This window comes from Miniopterus natalensis, chromosome 11 (genome assembly GCF_054644295.1).
Source record: "Miniopterus natalensis isolate mMinNat1 chromosome 11, mMinNat1.hap1, whole genome shotgun sequence".
In the NCBI taxonomy this organism is placed as follows: domain Eukaryota; kingdom Metazoa; phylum Chordata; class Mammalia; order Chiroptera; family Miniopteridae; genus Miniopterus; species Miniopterus natalensis.
This window is the reverse complement of record NC_142091.1, coordinates 40,867,681-40,883,959: the sequence shown is the minus strand read 5'-3', so window position 1 is coordinate 40,883,959 and position 16,279 is coordinate 40,867,681. Positions and strand designations below refer to the sequence as shown.

At 37.2% G+C, this 16,279-nt stretch overlaps 1 protein-coding gene and 1 pseudogene across 1 annotated transcript; both read left to right on the top strand.

The window, feature by feature from the left end:
* The first annotated feature begins 552 nt into the window (after window positions 1–552).
* On the top strand, window positions 553–1,507 carry LOC107538659 (olfactory receptor 52B4-like). The gene has a single exon (XM_016214974.2). The coding sequence runs from the start codon at window positions 553–555 to the stop codon at window positions 1,495–1,497; it is 945 nt and encodes a 314-aa protein (XP_016070460.2). The 3' UTR covers window positions 1,498–1,507.
* A 7,596-nt stretch (window positions 1,508–9,103) lies between these two features.
* LOC107538660 (olfactory receptor 52B4-like) lies at window positions 9,104–10,044 on the top strand (annotated as a pseudogene).
* The last annotated feature ends 6,235 nt before the right edge of the window (window positions 10,045–16,279 follow it).

The window sequence follows — 16,279 nt, the reverse complement described above, 5'->3', positions numbered from 1 at the left end:
AAACTCAAGGTGGTTGACTATGTCCTCCTAGGATAGCATCCAAGGTCCTTAATTTGTAATCAGAGACAATATACATTTGTTTCTATTTTTTCCCATTGCATAATTAGGTAAAATCAAATAATTATACAGGATTATAAAATGTTTAAATGCATTAAATATTTATATGACAATAGTCTATCCTTAAACTCAAAATGACTCCATCCCATTTTCCACCTAATTCATCTCCATTCAATGACATTCTATAGTTAAATGGACTGAATCACCCATTCCACTGGGTTCCCATAGTAATTTTTTTTAACACTAACATGTTTGCTTAGCATATTATTTTATTGGCTGTATAAATATCTATCTTCTCTGTAAAATTGTTACCTCGTTAAATACACACACACACACACACACAGAGGCAATACCCTATTTCTTCTCTATTCCTAGTTTTCCTGGCACACTGGTTATGGAAAAGAATCAGATAGGTGCTATAAGGTTTGAGTGCAATCTGAAATTATGACTGTGTCTGTAAACAGAAAGTGGAGTCCCAGGTCATATGCTCCAGATATGACTACCTTAAATCACACTGGTGTCAGCCACACAGTCTTCCACTTGCTGGGCATCCCCGGCCTTGAGGAGCAGCACATGTGGATTTCCATCCCCTTCTGCATTTCCTATGTCATCACGCTGCTTGGGAACAGCCTGCTCATCTTCATTATCTTCACAAAGAGCAGCCTCCATGAACCCATGTACCTCTTCCTCTGCATGCTGGCTGGAACAGACGTTGTCCTCTCCACATGCACAGTACCTCAGTCTTTGGCCATCTTCTGGTTCCGTGCTGGGGAGATCTCCCTGGACCGCTGCATTGCTCAACTCTTCTTCATCCATTCCACCTTCATCTCTGAGTCAGGGATCTTGCTGGTGATGGCATTTGACCGCTACATGGCCATATGCTACCCACTGAGATACACCACTATCCTTACACATGCACTGATTGGGAAAATTAGTGTGACTATCTTTCTGAGAAGTTACTGTACAGTATTCCCCATGATATTTCTTCTGAAAAGACTGACTTTTTGCAGAAGTAACATTCTTCCACACACTGCTTGTGAGCACATTGGGTTGGCCAAATATTCCTGTGATGACATACGAGTAAACATCTGGTATGGGTTTTTTGTCCTAATGTCAACAGTGATCTTAGATATTATGCTAATTTGTGTTTCATATATGCTTATTCTCCGTGCCGTCTTTCGCATCCCTTCCCAAGATGCTCGCCACAAAGCTCTCAACACATGTGGCTCCCATGTCTGTGTCATCATCCTCTTTTATGGGCCTGGCATCTTCTCAGTCCTCACTCAGCGCTTTGGACGCCACATCTCACCCCATATCCATATCCTGGTGGCCAATGTCTGCTTTCTGGCTCCTCCTATGATGAATCCCATCATTTATGGGATCAAGACCAAACAGATCCGGGACCAGGTGACTCATATCTTGTTTTCAAAACAGGTATGACTTTGGGAATGGGAACCAGACTAGTTTTCTCAACATTTCTAGCCATATGCTAAGGTAAGATTTAGAAGCCCTGGTAGGTGAGGGACAGCTGAGACTATATATCTACATAGTCTATAGACTATCTCACTGAGTATATGTCTCTGAAGCAAGTCCACAAGGGAGCTTGGGACACGCATTTCAAAGTCTCTGATCAATAATAAGAGATCAATTTCTTTGTGGCTCAGTGAGTTTTCTCACTCAGTGTCTGATAAATAAACCAATCCTACCCTATAACCCTAGATAGGCATTTGGAAAGAGATGAGTTACTGATAATTGCTGGGTGACTCTCTCCTGGTTTGTTTGATGCCTTCCTGTGGTGAAATGGTTCCCACTCCTCTTACCTACATGGGGATGCTGCTCTGCACAGTATTCCCTCTGTCTTCTCTGTCATAAAGCTTTATTCTTTACAGGCTCAGCTCCATCTGTATAATTCTGTTATTGTCCTACAATTTGAAGGAAGGAATGCAGGGAGGGAGGGAAGCGGGCAAAAACCTTCGGCACCCACACCCCCTATGGCCTTTCCTCTGCCTTTCTTTTTCTCCTCCTTCCTCTTCCCCCCCTCTTCCTCTTTTCAGCTTCCTTCCCTCTCTCTCCATCACAGTAAAAGACCTTAAAAGACTTGTCTATACATTCAGGATTCAACATTTTTCTTGGTCTCACCCCAGCCAGACAGTTTTCCTGTGCAGTGGCCCAGCAGGTCACAGTAACCTCACAACGCTGACTCCAATGGTCAGTAACTCAGTCTACATCCTACACGACACATCAGCACCATCTGACCCAGTGAAACATCCTCTCATTCTAGAAACTCCTCACTCATCCCTCCTTAGACAGTGCATTGGAAATAAATATGTACAAAACACCCACTTTTCAAAATCAAGATATTTACTGCTAATGTTTTACAACAGGTTGCTATATATTTTCTGATGTGTACCTGTGTGCAGGTAAATAAATTTTTTTATTGAAACTATATTCCACCTAGTCTTCTAGAGTGCACCTTTCTCACTTAACAAATCAATGCAGATATAATCTTATGCTAAAACTATACACCTCTGCAGGCATTTTTATCACCTCTTCACTGTATTCGTACAACGATGTGCCGTATATAATTTAGACAAGCATACTCTTTTTGGAATCATTTCTCTGTATCATTGTAACTATTTATTTACTCTTTATTTCCTAGTTGAGAGCAGACTCAGTATTCTATAAATGTTACTTCCCTAGTGTCCATTATGTCAAGTGAAATAGGAAACGCCAAATCAAGGTGCTTAAAATACATTTCTTTGTAGAGTGTAAAACTATGAAATTATCACTTTAGTTACTATTAATCATACCCATTAAACTAAATAGTTCATCATTAGGAAATGTGTTGTCATTTAAAGAGATTTTCACATATTATGAATTGTGCAAGAATTTCATGCATGACTTATTTAACGTAACGTTATATAGCAAGTATTTTCCTTTGGCATCAAAAACATTGCATAAATATTAAGTTGAATAAGTGTACAATATACCATAATGTGGTGTACTCTGTTTTAATGAACTAGTACATTCTCGTTAAATATTGACATCCAAGTAATTGACAGTATAAATAAAACAGTTAAGAACATAAGCATTAAGACATATTTGCTATATTTTGTGTCCCTGTAGTATACTATAGGGAAGAGTCTGAATATGTTTACTGCATCTATGAGTGCCTGTGTCTTGGCCAGGTTGAATATGTGATTTTTTTATGTGCAAAATGTTTTTAAGTGCACTTTTTTAGAAATGCTAGAAAATTTGTGTTTTCCAAAATTTGAATGAAATCCAATAGCAATAAGAAAGTTAGGGTACTATTTTTTATTATATTTTTCTATGTTTTAAACATACAACTAAATATAGAAAAATTCACTCTTTTTAGTTTACATTTCTGTGAGTTTCAATAAACATGCAACTACCACAATAAACATATAGAATTTTCCATCACCCTCTCAAGAACACCCAGGTAAACCTTTTAGTCAGCTACTCCCACCAGCCCTGGTAGCCTTTTATCTGTTCTCTGGGCTTACAATTTTGCCTGTTCAAAATGTCTTGCCAATGGAGTTACACTGTATGTTGCCTTTGCAGTCTGGGTTGCTTCACTTAGCAGAACCGTTTGAGATTTATCCACATTGTGCTTGGATTAGTAGCTCATTCCTTTTCGTTGCTAGCAGTATTCCGTTGTATGGATGTTCCGGGTCAATTCATCCATCTTCCAGTTGGAGTACATTTGGATTGTTTTCAGGTTCTGAGGATTACAAATAAAGCTATTAAAATTTCATATATTTCATATGAAGTGAAAACTCAATTACACATCATTTGCCTAAAAATCTAAGATTGCCAGATGATAGGATAAGCATATGTTTAGCTTTATTTAAAAATTGCCCAGCCTCTCCAGAGTGCTATATTACTGTGAATTTCCAACAGCAATGTACGAGCTGGCATTACTCCACATCCTCATCAGAACCTGGTACTATCTTCTTTATAATTTAAGCATTCTAACAGGTTGTTAAAGGTACATCATTGTAGTTTAATTTACATTTCCATAAGGATTAGTGTTGTGCAGCAGCTTCACAAGTGCAGGAAGCCAGCCTAGGTTCCTGGCATAACCCAGATACCAGGCATAAGGACGTGGGGAGAAGGGGAATCCTTGTGCACTATTGGTGGGGTGCTAATTGGTAAAACCACTATGGAAAACAGTATGGATGTTCCTCAAAACATTAAAAATAAAACTACCAGAAGATCCAGCAATCCCATTTCTGAGTATACATACAAAGAAATCAAAATCAAAACCTTGTGGAGATATCTGTACTCCCATGTTTGTTGTAGCATTATTTACAGTTTCAATATATGGAAAGAACCCAATTGTCCATCAGGTATGAATGCCAAAGAAGATATGAGAATATATATGTGTGTGTATGTGTGTGTGTATACATATACACATATATATACACATATATATGTATACACACACATACATAATTGAGCCATGAAAGTGAAGAAAATCCTGCTCTTTGTAACAAAGTGAATGAAAGGAGTAACAGGGGGGTATTATGCTAAGTAAAATAAGTAAGATAGAGAAAGGAAAATACTGTGTGGTATCAATTTATGTAGAAAATAAAATAGCCAAACGCAGAAAAACAGAGATTAACATGGTGGTATCCAGGAGCTAAGAGTTGGAGGAAATGAGAAGATGTTGGTCAAAGGGTACAAACTTCCAGTTATAAGATTAACACGTTGTGGGGAACTAATGTACAGCATGGTGACTATAGCTTATAGTATTGTATTATATCCATGGAGGTTTCTAAAAGAGTAGATCTTAAATGTTCTCACCATAAAAAAAAAAAAGTAATTGTGTGATGGGTTGGAGGTGGGTATCTAAAGCTGTGGTGGTAATCATTCTGCAATATATATACTTATCAAATCAACACACTGTGTACCTTAAAATTACACAATCTCAATTATATCTCAATAAAGTTGGGAAAAAGAAGAAAGAAAAAGAATAGGAAAATAACGACGCATGAAAAAAGATACACAACAAATAAATGCCATTGTGTTAAGGACTGGAAAAAACATTTGCTATAAATGATTGCTTCCTGACCATAGTACTTAGGAATAACGACTGAGTATTAGATAATAGTGTTGTGTCAATGTTAAATATCCTGAATTGTGTACTGAACTATGGTCATGTCAGAGGTTCCTGTTCTTAACAAATACATGCTGAATATTGAAAGTGAAAGGCTACGACATCTGCAAATTATTTCAAATGGTTCACCAAGAGAAAAGTGTAGGTGGGTCAGTTGGTTAGAGTTTCATCCCAATACGTCAAGGTTGAGGGTTCAGTCCCCAAGCAGGGCACATATAAGAAACTAATAAATGCATAAATAAGTGGAACAACAAATCAATGTCTCTCTCTCTTTCTCTCTCTCTTTCTTCCTCTCCCCCTTCCTCTCTATCTATAAATTAAATAAATAAAAAGAGAAAGAGTAATAATAATATAATATATAATTTATAACAAGAATAATGAAAGAGAAAAAGCAAAAAGAAAGTGTAGAAAAGTAATAAAAATGGGTAACTATAGATGAAGGCTAAGTGGTTTTCATTTTAATATTCTCGCAACTTTTCGGGACATTTTAATTTTCTTGATATATATATATATTAGCAATTGATTGAGCTCTTTTATATGTTAAGTGGAAATAGAATTCTGAATCACCTTCTTATATCATTTTGACTAGAATGATATGGTTTGAATACAATGCACACATAAAAAGATATTTTTAGGCCTAACATTGTTTCTCCTTGACAAATATTTATACATACAGTTATTTGGATTAATTAAATTTAAAAAGATATGAAAATAATATGAAAAGGTGGAGATAAGTTTATCAGAAGCAGAACTGTACTGGATAAGAGGACTGGAAATTAAGTTTAGATCACTTGGTAGCCAAAGGAAAAGGGGATACAGAATGATTTCATAGTTACCTGCATTCACATAAGTAGTGCAAGTAGACTTTTCAAAAATATTCAAGTATTTTCATGGAAATACTTAAAACATTATTATTACAAATCCCAAAGTTTGAATGACTTGACAAATGTGGAATAAATTTAATTCCTTAGTCTACATTACAAAGGAACTCTTTTATTATGTGTTTTAAAATTATATTGATTCTAAAATTGTACTGACTGAAAACAGGATTACTATTTACTAATTGACATTAAAATAGAAACAGGAATGTTTGGTGTGGTAATGCTAACAATTTATTAGAAATAAGTACATGAGCACAAATAATCAAGGGATGTGTAGAGGAAGCAGTGGGATAGTCAGGATTGAAGAGCCCTAATGACTTGATTCCCATGTGCGGGATAAAGGAGATGTTGCTGAAAGGACAGCTCTAACTCTGCACTCCCTGGAATAAGAGCTGCCCCTGAGGCTTTCAGGCAAATACATAAAATCTCAGGTCCCTGGCGCCCATCACTCTGATAGTCCTATTGTGACTCACCTCATTCTAGCCCATCAGAACTCCATTTAAGCAGGTGAGTGAATTTTTTTTAATTTCTGTGGCATGAAATTTCAGGCAAGAGCCCTATCCAGACTAGAAATTATGGGTGTATGGTAGGTGGTGGAAAATATTAGGACCATTGTCTAGAGTTAGTAGACAGAATTGGAGAGACAAAAACAGTTATGTGCTAAAGCGACTTGTAGTGGCTCATTTGTGCCCATTCCTCACAAACTCCACATTCATGGACATCAGGTTGGTGCCTGGAAAGAAACTGAGGTAGGAGAATGTACACTGCGGAAATTGGCAAATATTACAGATCAGGAAATTACATATGTATTTAAAGTATGTGCATTTGAGCTGGGTTGCCACTGAGCCACAGTAAAAAATATGGGCTCTCTCAATTGAACAGAAACAACTCTCTGCAACAGGAGAGGGGGAAGACTCTAGGACTGAGGACCGTCATTAGCTCTCCATGTTCCAAGGAACCCCAAGTCCCTCCTGAGAAGGTTCTACATTGTCCCCAGCCCCTGACTACTGTAAATATCCAAGACATTAAGGAGGCTTCTTCCTGGATACCCTGCACTGATTCTTCAGCACACCCATCCAGTATTTGTCATTTGGTTGTCTTGGTAAACATTTGGAGGGGTTACACTGTGCCTTGCTGTGCTGAGACCTGGAACTGCACAGACAAGAAAAACAATTCTCAGACCTCAGAAAATTTTAAATCAGTAGGAGGAACATTGCCAGATAATCAAACATGCTCCTATCCTTGAGATAGGTGTTCTGGTGATAAAACTCCTTGGGAGAGTCTTCTCACTCTCCTCTTGCAGAGAGAGTGGTTTCCATTCAGCTGGGAGAGCCCATATTTTTTACTGTGGCTCAGTGGTGTGCTGGCAACCCAGCTCAAATGCACATACTTTAAATACATATGTAAAGTCCTGATCTGTAATATTTGCCAATTTCTGCAGTGTACATTCTCCTACCTCAGTTTCTTTCCAATCAGAGGGAAAGAAATTACTTATAGGGAGAAGATTCGCACAAGTACATTGCCGACACAGTGGGCAGATGGTGAAAGTACCCTGAATAGTGGTGCTTCTCTCAGGAACACAGCAGGGAGAAGCAGGTAAATTCTCCAGAATGCTGAAGGTGTCTGGACAAGGGTGGGTGGGGGAGAGGGAATTCATGAGGCATTTGAGAAGTTGCTTTAAATTTGATTAATAAACAGGAAACTACTGCCCCAGCTGGTTTGCCTCAGTGGTTAGAGCATCAGCCAGAGGACTGCAGGTTCTCAGGTTTTATTCCAGTCAAGGGCATGTACCCAGGTTGCAGGCTGGATCCCTGGCCCCACAGTGGCTGCACCAGTCTCTCTCACATCAGTGTTTCTCCTTCACTCTCTCTCTCCTTTCCACTCTCTCCAAAAAACAATGGAAAAAATATCTTTGGCTGAGGATTAAAATTTTTTTTTAAATCTTCAAATCTCACCTATATTCTATATATTATCTATATATTTTTATATTTTTATACCTTATTTATCTATATGCATTATAACTCTTGATGTCCTCAGAATGGAATAGGATCATGTAAGTACCAAAAGCATCCAGTAATATCAAAGAAAAAATATATAGATAATATATAGATAATTATAGAGCTGTGACAAGACTTATAAGCCTCAAAGTCCTGTTTGGAAAGATTAGTGATGAAAACACCTACTTGCCTATGTTGTCAGAAGCCATGATAATGGGGTATTCATCCCTAACACTGAGATAAAAAAGTAATTTATCCTACCTATTTCACTGTGATAGCAATCCATCAATATAGCAATAATACTAGGGCAAACGGTTGTGTCCTGACATTCTAGTCTTTGTCATCTTTCTCCCTTCCAATCTATATTTTACTGGTTGTCTGGTAATATATCCAAAATGTTCACCAGTTTCTTAACTCATCGTGGCTGACCATTTACTCACAGATTAAGTCCAGGATCTTTCATCTGTATTCTGAGCAAATCTGCTTTGGCTGACACCTCTTCTCCAGTTACCCATATTTACACTTTCACAAACACACAGACCCGAAATCATTTTTAAACACACTTGGCATTCCATGGCAAACATTTCTCCTTAAATTCCCAAAGGACCTAGTTCCATTCTCTACTTGGTAGTCCCAACAACTACTGGCATCCTGAACTATCTTCAAAGGTAAGCCCAAAAATAACTCCTTAAAACCAACACAAATACAGACTTAAGTAACCCTTCCATTGTGTTCCTATATGTATTATTTTAATTTTGTACCACAAAGAAGTTAATCATTAATTGAACTTATTCATTTAACTTTCTATACTTACAGAAGGGTCTATCTTGTTTATGATATTAAGTCTTCATTCAGAAAATCATACCTTATTTATCTATATGCATTATAACTCCTGATGTCCTCAGAATGGAATAGGATCATGTAAGTACCAAAAGCATCTGGTAATATCAAAGAAAAAATATATAGATAATTCGAATCCTCCTCTGTATCTGTGATAGGTGGCGAGGCCTTCAAAGATTTGCACATCTATGACCTCCTTAAACAACACTGGTGTTAGCCACACAGTCTTCCGCTTGCTGGGCATCCCTGGCCTTGAGGACCAACACATGTGGATTTCCATCCCCTTCTTTATCTCCTACATCATTGCCCTGCTTGGGAACAGCCTGCTCATCCTCATAATCCTCACCAAGCGCAGCCTCCATGAACCCATGTACCTCTTCCTCTGCATGCTGGCTGGAACAGACGTTGTCCTTTCCACATGCACAGTACCTCAGTCTTTGGCCATCTTCTGGTTCCATGCTGGGGAGATCTCCCTGGACCGCTGCATTGCTCAGGTATTCTTCCTCACTTCCACTTTCATGTCTGAGTCAGGGATCTTGCTGGTGATGGCATTTGACCGCTACATTGCCATATGCTACCCACTCAGATACACCACTATCCTTACACATGCACTGATTGGGAAAATTGGTGTGACTATCTTTCTGAGAAGTTATGGCACCATTTTTCCTATAATATTTCTTCTGAAAAGACTGACTTTCTGCAAAAGTAACATCCTCCTAAATACTGCTTGTAAGCACATTATCTTGGCCAAAATTTCCTGTAATGACATACGAGTAAACATCTGGTATGGGTTTTTTGTCCTAATGTCAACAGCGGTCTTAGATGTTGTGCTAATTTTTGTTTCATATATGCTTATTCTCCACGCTGTCTTCCACATCCCATCCCGAGATGCTCGCCACAAAGCTCTCAACACATGTGGCTCCCATGTCTGTGTCATCATCCTCTTTTATGGGCCTGGGATCTTCTCAGTTCTCACTCAGCGCTTTGGACGCCACATCCCACTCCATGTTCATGTTCTGCTGGCCAATGTCTACATTCTCATTCCACCTATGTTAAATCCCATCATTTATGGCCTTAAGACCAAGCAGATTAGAGATCAGGTGGTTTGTTGTTTCCAAAACAGAAATGACTTTAAACATTGAAACAAACCTTGTATTTTTCTCAGTAATTCTCACCATGCTTGAGGTTACATTAGTTGTCAGGGTGTGGAGAGATGCACTGGAAACACTAGTCAAATACACAACTCTGTGTCTTCTTGTCTTAGAGCAATTGTATCAGTAATGTGTTGTTGGATGTTTCTTGCAAAGCCTTGAATAAGTCATTAGATATCAGTTTCTTTGGGGTCTTAGTTAGCGTTTTCATTCATTCAATTCAGAACTAGATCAGTTCACCTCTACTCCTAGCCTGGAGGTTAGAATGCAGTGAAGTGGAGATTGGCCTTCCCTGGAAAATTGTTGAACTATACTTGGGTGTTCTGTGCTTTGATAGGCTGCACTTGTTTTATTCCTCTAATTAGGATGTTTTGCTACCCATTCACCCCTATGTTATGTCTATCTTCATATTTTTGCTTTTAGGCAAATTATTATAGAATTCATCCATATATATTCACATATATTCAATTCACCATTAGTATAATTTTAGCATAAATGAAGAGTGTTCTTTTAAAACACAAACAATAGCAAAAGTTTATTAATGCTTATGTTCATGACATTCTCATGTTGTCAATTTTTTAAAACAAAATATTCAACGTGAGACCAAATAAAGTACACACATGTAAGACTATACTAAGCAAGCATTAAATAGAAAGTACACTAATATCTAACAAATGTTATCTAAAGAGCATACTAGGTTAAATCAATTATGGCACATCTATAGATTATAATATAAAAGACCAGTGAGAGGTAATAATATGGATTTATGTTTGCTGATGGAAATATATTCACATTATATTTTTAAGTGAGACAAGTATGTTCCAGATCTGTTAGTTAAATATGATGCAATTTTTAAATTATATGTTTATCTAAACATCACATCACTCTATGCTAAAATCATATGAATGGTAACTATATTAAGATTATAAAATACAGATGATTTTTATAATAATTTTAGTCTGAATTTTCTAATACTTATACAGTGAACATAACTCGTAGAAGAATAAGTTAAAAGTGGTTGGTTTTTTTAATTTTAAAAAAAGTACGGTCTAACATCACTGATCAATATTTCCTTTAGCATAGGAATGCAAGAGATTAATTATTGCAGGTTTTGCTTCTGTGAAAATTTTTTTAATTTTGTCTTCGTTTTTGAAATGATAATTTAATGGATATAGAATTTTAAGTTGGCACGGGTTTTTTCAGCATTTTCACATTTTCCACCAAGTAATTTTTACTTCTATCTTTTGTATTAAGAACTGACTTGAAAGTTTACTTTTGCTCCTAAGAATGTAATGAACCCTCTATATCTGGATTTTTTTGTTGTTGGTTGTTGTTGTTTTTTTAAGAACATTTGTAATGTATTCATCTGTGGTTGGTTTGCATACATCTTCTGGGAGTTTTTCTGGCCTTCTTGAATTTTTGGATTTATATCTTTCATCAGCTTTGGAAAGGTTTCTGTCATTATCCTCTTGAATAATATTTTTGGCCGAGTTTCTCTCTTCTCTCTGGTTGAGACTATAATGATTCTTACGTATATTTCAAATATGTTTATTATTTGTCTTATGCTCATTTTTTGTCATTCTTTTTCTTCCTTTCACTTCAGTTTCTGTCATTTGTATTAATCTATTTCTCAGTTCACTAATAAAATCTATTGTTTAAACCCAGCCATCAAATGCTTATTTGTAGGTAATAATTTCAATTGTATACTAACATTTGAACACTTTCAAGATCTTAACTCCCTAGTATTTCAGCAAAAATTCAAGTACCTTGAGTATATTTGGCTTATTTTCAACAAAATCCTATAAATCTTGCCTGAGTCGCCTATTGGCCTTCTCTGTCTGTTCTAACTTTTGATCATTGATTATAAGGTCTTACTTCTTTTCAGGTCAAGTAATTTTTATTTAAAAACACAAACAATCCTAGTATGTATAATGTATATTTTCTTAACACTTTGTTCATATCAAACCTGATCAGGGACAAGTTAAATATAAAATTTTTTAATTTCAATAATCTCTTCTTCACAAAAAAATAAAATAGACCATGGTCAAAGACTCATGAATTATTCTGTTTATGACCATTTTATTCATACTGGCAACCATTTGAAAGAATCCACTGATGGGCTATTTTAAAAGATATTTATATTTTGAAATATATTGTACACATAAAAATATAGCATTGCAGATATTTCAAGATGGCTGCAGAGCAGGTGTAAGCTACACTCACCACCTCCCAGCACCAAACCAGATATACAGCTCAATTATACAGCAATCAACCTGAATGACTGACTGAAGGACAGCTGAACAGGAGTGTTATATCCAAGAATTTATAAAAGAAGGTACATAGAGACTGGTGAGAAGGGCAGAGAAGTGAAGAGAACCCATGTGTGGTGACTGAGGTGGCAGAGGGATATCTCCACTGCAAAAGCAGCCCCTGAGGAGATTAGCGACAGCCTCAAACCAGGACCCCCAGACCAGAGCACCAGGGCCAGGAAGGGGCATCTGCATACATCTTGCAGTGAAAATCAGTGGGGGCCCTGTCCATTGGAACAGGAGGGAGTCTGCCAGAACACAAGTTGCTCTCCTAAAGGCTCAGGATACAGAAGCTTGCTCTTGGGAACTCACCCAGGGCTCTGTCAGAGCAAAGGTGACTCAGCGCATAGGAGAGTCATAAAGAGAAGATCTGGGTGTTGTAGCCCCAAAGAGAGATCTGGAAGGTCAACTACTGAGGTCACGGTCCAGTATCCCATAGCCCCTCTGGCACCATCTTCCCAGACCTGGGCACTCTTATTCTTTTTTGGTTGGTTGGTTGGTTGATTTGTTTTTGTTTTTAGCTTATTGTTGACACCATTACAGATACCCCCCATTTTCACCCCCTTTCCCCACCTCTCCCCAGCTCTGGCTCCCCCTTTCTCTGGCCATCACCACACTGTTGTCTGTACCCATGGGCTATGTGTACATGTTCTTTGGTTAATCTCTTCACCTCCTTTCATCGCCTCCCTTATCCCCCTTTCCTATGACTTCTGTCAGCCTGTTCCATGTATCCTTGCCTCTGGGTCTATTATATTCATCAGAGCATAGATATATAGAACAGACTGACAGCTGTCTATTAATAAAATATTTTTAAAAGAAATATACATAAACATGTATAAGACACTTTACACTCAATGTGCCTATAATATTTAGTTGGGTAAATAAAACACAAATGTTAAACACACACACATATATATCATTGCAATATTAAATTAAGCTTAATATATGTGAAATATTCTTGTTGAATTTTTTGAGGTAACATTGGTTCACAAAACTATACAGGTTTCAAGCATACAACTCAACAAAATATCATCTGCACACTACATCGTGTGCCCATTGCGCAAAGCAAAGCCTTCCCTCCTGATTTATGATCCTTTTGCCACCTCCACCTACCCCCACCCCTCGTTCCCTCTGGCTGTCACCACACTGTTGTCGGTGTCTATGTGTTGTATATATATGTATTTTATTTTGCTTAATCCCTTCACCTTCTTTCATCCAGCCCCCCCCAAACCTTTCCCCTCTGACAGCTGTGAGTCTATTCCATGTATCCATACCTCGGTTTTATTTTGTTCGTCACTTTATTTATGGTATTTGTCTTTATCTAACTGACTTATTTCACTTAGGGTCACACTTTCCAGGTAAAATTTCCCTTTTTTTTTAAACAGGGAGTAGTATTCCATTGTGTAAAAGTACCACAGCTTTTTTATCCACTCTTCTATGGATGGGCACTTGGGCTGTTTCAAGATCTTGGCTATTGTAAATAATGCTGCAATGAACATAGGTGTGCATATATTGTTTCCAATTAGTGTTTTGGGTTTCTTCAGATCTATTCCCAGGCGTGGAATAGCTGGGCCAAAAGGTGGCTCCATTTTTAATTTTTTGAGGAAACTTCATACTGTTTCCACAGTGGCTGCACCAGTCTGCATTCCCACCAACAGAGCAAAAGGGTTCCTTTTTCTCCACATCCTTGCCAGCACGGCTCATTTGTTGATTTGCTGTTGGTAACCATTCTGACAGGTGTGAGGTGATACCTCATTGTGGTTTTAATGTGCATCTCTCTGGTAATTAGTGATGTAGGCCATTTTTCCATATGTCTTTTGGCCATCTGCATGTCTTCTTTGAAGAAGTGTCTATTCAGGTCCTTTGCCTATTTCTTAATTGGGTTGTTTGTTTTCTTGGTGTTGAGCTGTACAAGTTCTTTATAATTTTGTAATTTAATCCGTTATCAGATGTATCATTGGCAAATATATTCTCCCATTCAGTGGGTTGCCTTTTCATTTTGTTGATGATTTCTTTTTCTGTGCAAAAGCTTTTTAGTTTGATGTAGTACCATTTGTTTACTTTTTCCTTTGTTTCCCTTGCCCAAGGGAATATGTCAGCAAAAGTATATATGAAATATTTCTTTGGGTGCCAAAGGAAATTCCTTTTATGTGACACTCAATAAAAGCATAAGACTTAAAAATCATTATATCATATATCAATGTGTGAAAATTTACTTAAAGAACAAAATATTATCTAAAACTCATGATTCTGTGTCGTGGGTGAGATTATTATACTGTTTCTTCATTATGTGTTTTTAAACAAAGAGATATTACTGAAACATTAAATATAAAATTTATACTCTAGAACAAATGAAATTTGAAAAAATAGCAAGTAATGCACTTATCTTAAAATGAGAAAAACTGAGGGAAAAGCAAAAGAATAATCCAAGGGAAAGACCAGTGATTTGACTACATGGAAATCAACAAGTGTCAGGGTATCCAACTTCTCAAGACTTTCCACCAACAACTACTATCATATAATTCATTGACCTGTCATCTCATTTATCCTCTTGTTATTTATTCATTCAACAAATATTTAATGAGGTCCTAAAATGTGCTAAGAACCGCTGTTAGATGCTATGGTACAACAGTGAAGATATCTCACAAAAGTACTTTTCTCATCAAACTTATATTTACCTGAAAGAATATGAAAATAAACAATATAAGTAAGCAAAGCTGGCCTACACTCAACTCTACATAATGGTTTGCTATTACAACCACCACCAGCAGCAGCGGCAGCATGTGTAATAGAGAAAAATAACATATGCAAAGGGCCTAGTGTATCTGTGGTGAAATGTCACAGGGATTGTTATATTAAATAGGATGGTCACTAGATATCAGTGTCTTTGGGATCTCAGCATTCTCATTCATAGAATCAGAACTAGACCAGTTTACCTCTCTATACCTAGATTAGAAGTTAGCATGTGATGAACTAAAGACTGGCCTTCTCTGGAAAATTGTTGAGCTATACTGGAATATTCTATAAAGGTTAATTTTATGTGTCTGTTTAACTAGACTATGGTGCCCACATCTTTAGTCAAACACCAGTCTCCATGTTGCTGTGAAGATATTTTTAAATATAAATAATCTTGAAATCATTAGACTTTGAGTAAAATAGATAACACTCCATAATGTGAGTAGGCATCATCCAATCAGCTGGAGGCCTTAGAAGCAAAGACTGAGGTCCCCAAGGAAGATGGAATTCTGTCTTCAAGTTGCAACATAGAAATTCTGCCTAAGATTCCAGCTTTTGGAGTCAAGAGTGTAAATTCAACTTTTGCCTGAATTTCCAGCCTGCTGTCCTCCTCTGAGAATTTCAAACTTGTGCCACATAATTACTTTAACTGGTTCCTCAAAATAAACAGAGACAGAAAGAGAGAGAGAGAAAGAGAAAGAGAGAGAGAGAGAAGTTTCAGGACTTAGCCTTAAGAATTCCAGTGAGAAGAAGTCAAGGAGATGAAGGAAACCCATCACAGGGATCTCAGGAGTACTCACGAAGATCATAGGAACAAATGGAGAATAGGATGAGCAAAGATTTTCAGGATGGATAAATGAGAATGGATAAATGTATCAAAGTGTTGCTATTACATTGAATAAGACATGGACAGATTTTTCTATTGATTTAGAAGTGTGGAGATCATTATGATCTTAACAAGTGCAGTTTAGATGAGGTTATGGGCCAAGGCAAAGATGGAGTGGGGTCAAGTGAAAACTCAGGAGATTTGAGACTGCCAGAGGGCAAACCATTCTAGGTAATTTCCTCTATGCTGGAGAAGAGAAGTGAAGTAGTACATGTAAGGGAATGTAGATTCAGGGATGTTGCTTTTAAATTTTATTTTTGTTTTGATATATTTATAAATTGA

Bases quoted from the DNA above. Each gene is read 5' to 3' on its own strand.
- LOC107538659 (XM_016214974.2), top strand. From the start codon at position 553: ATGACTACCTTAAATCACACTGGTGTCAGCCACACAGTCTTCCACTTG.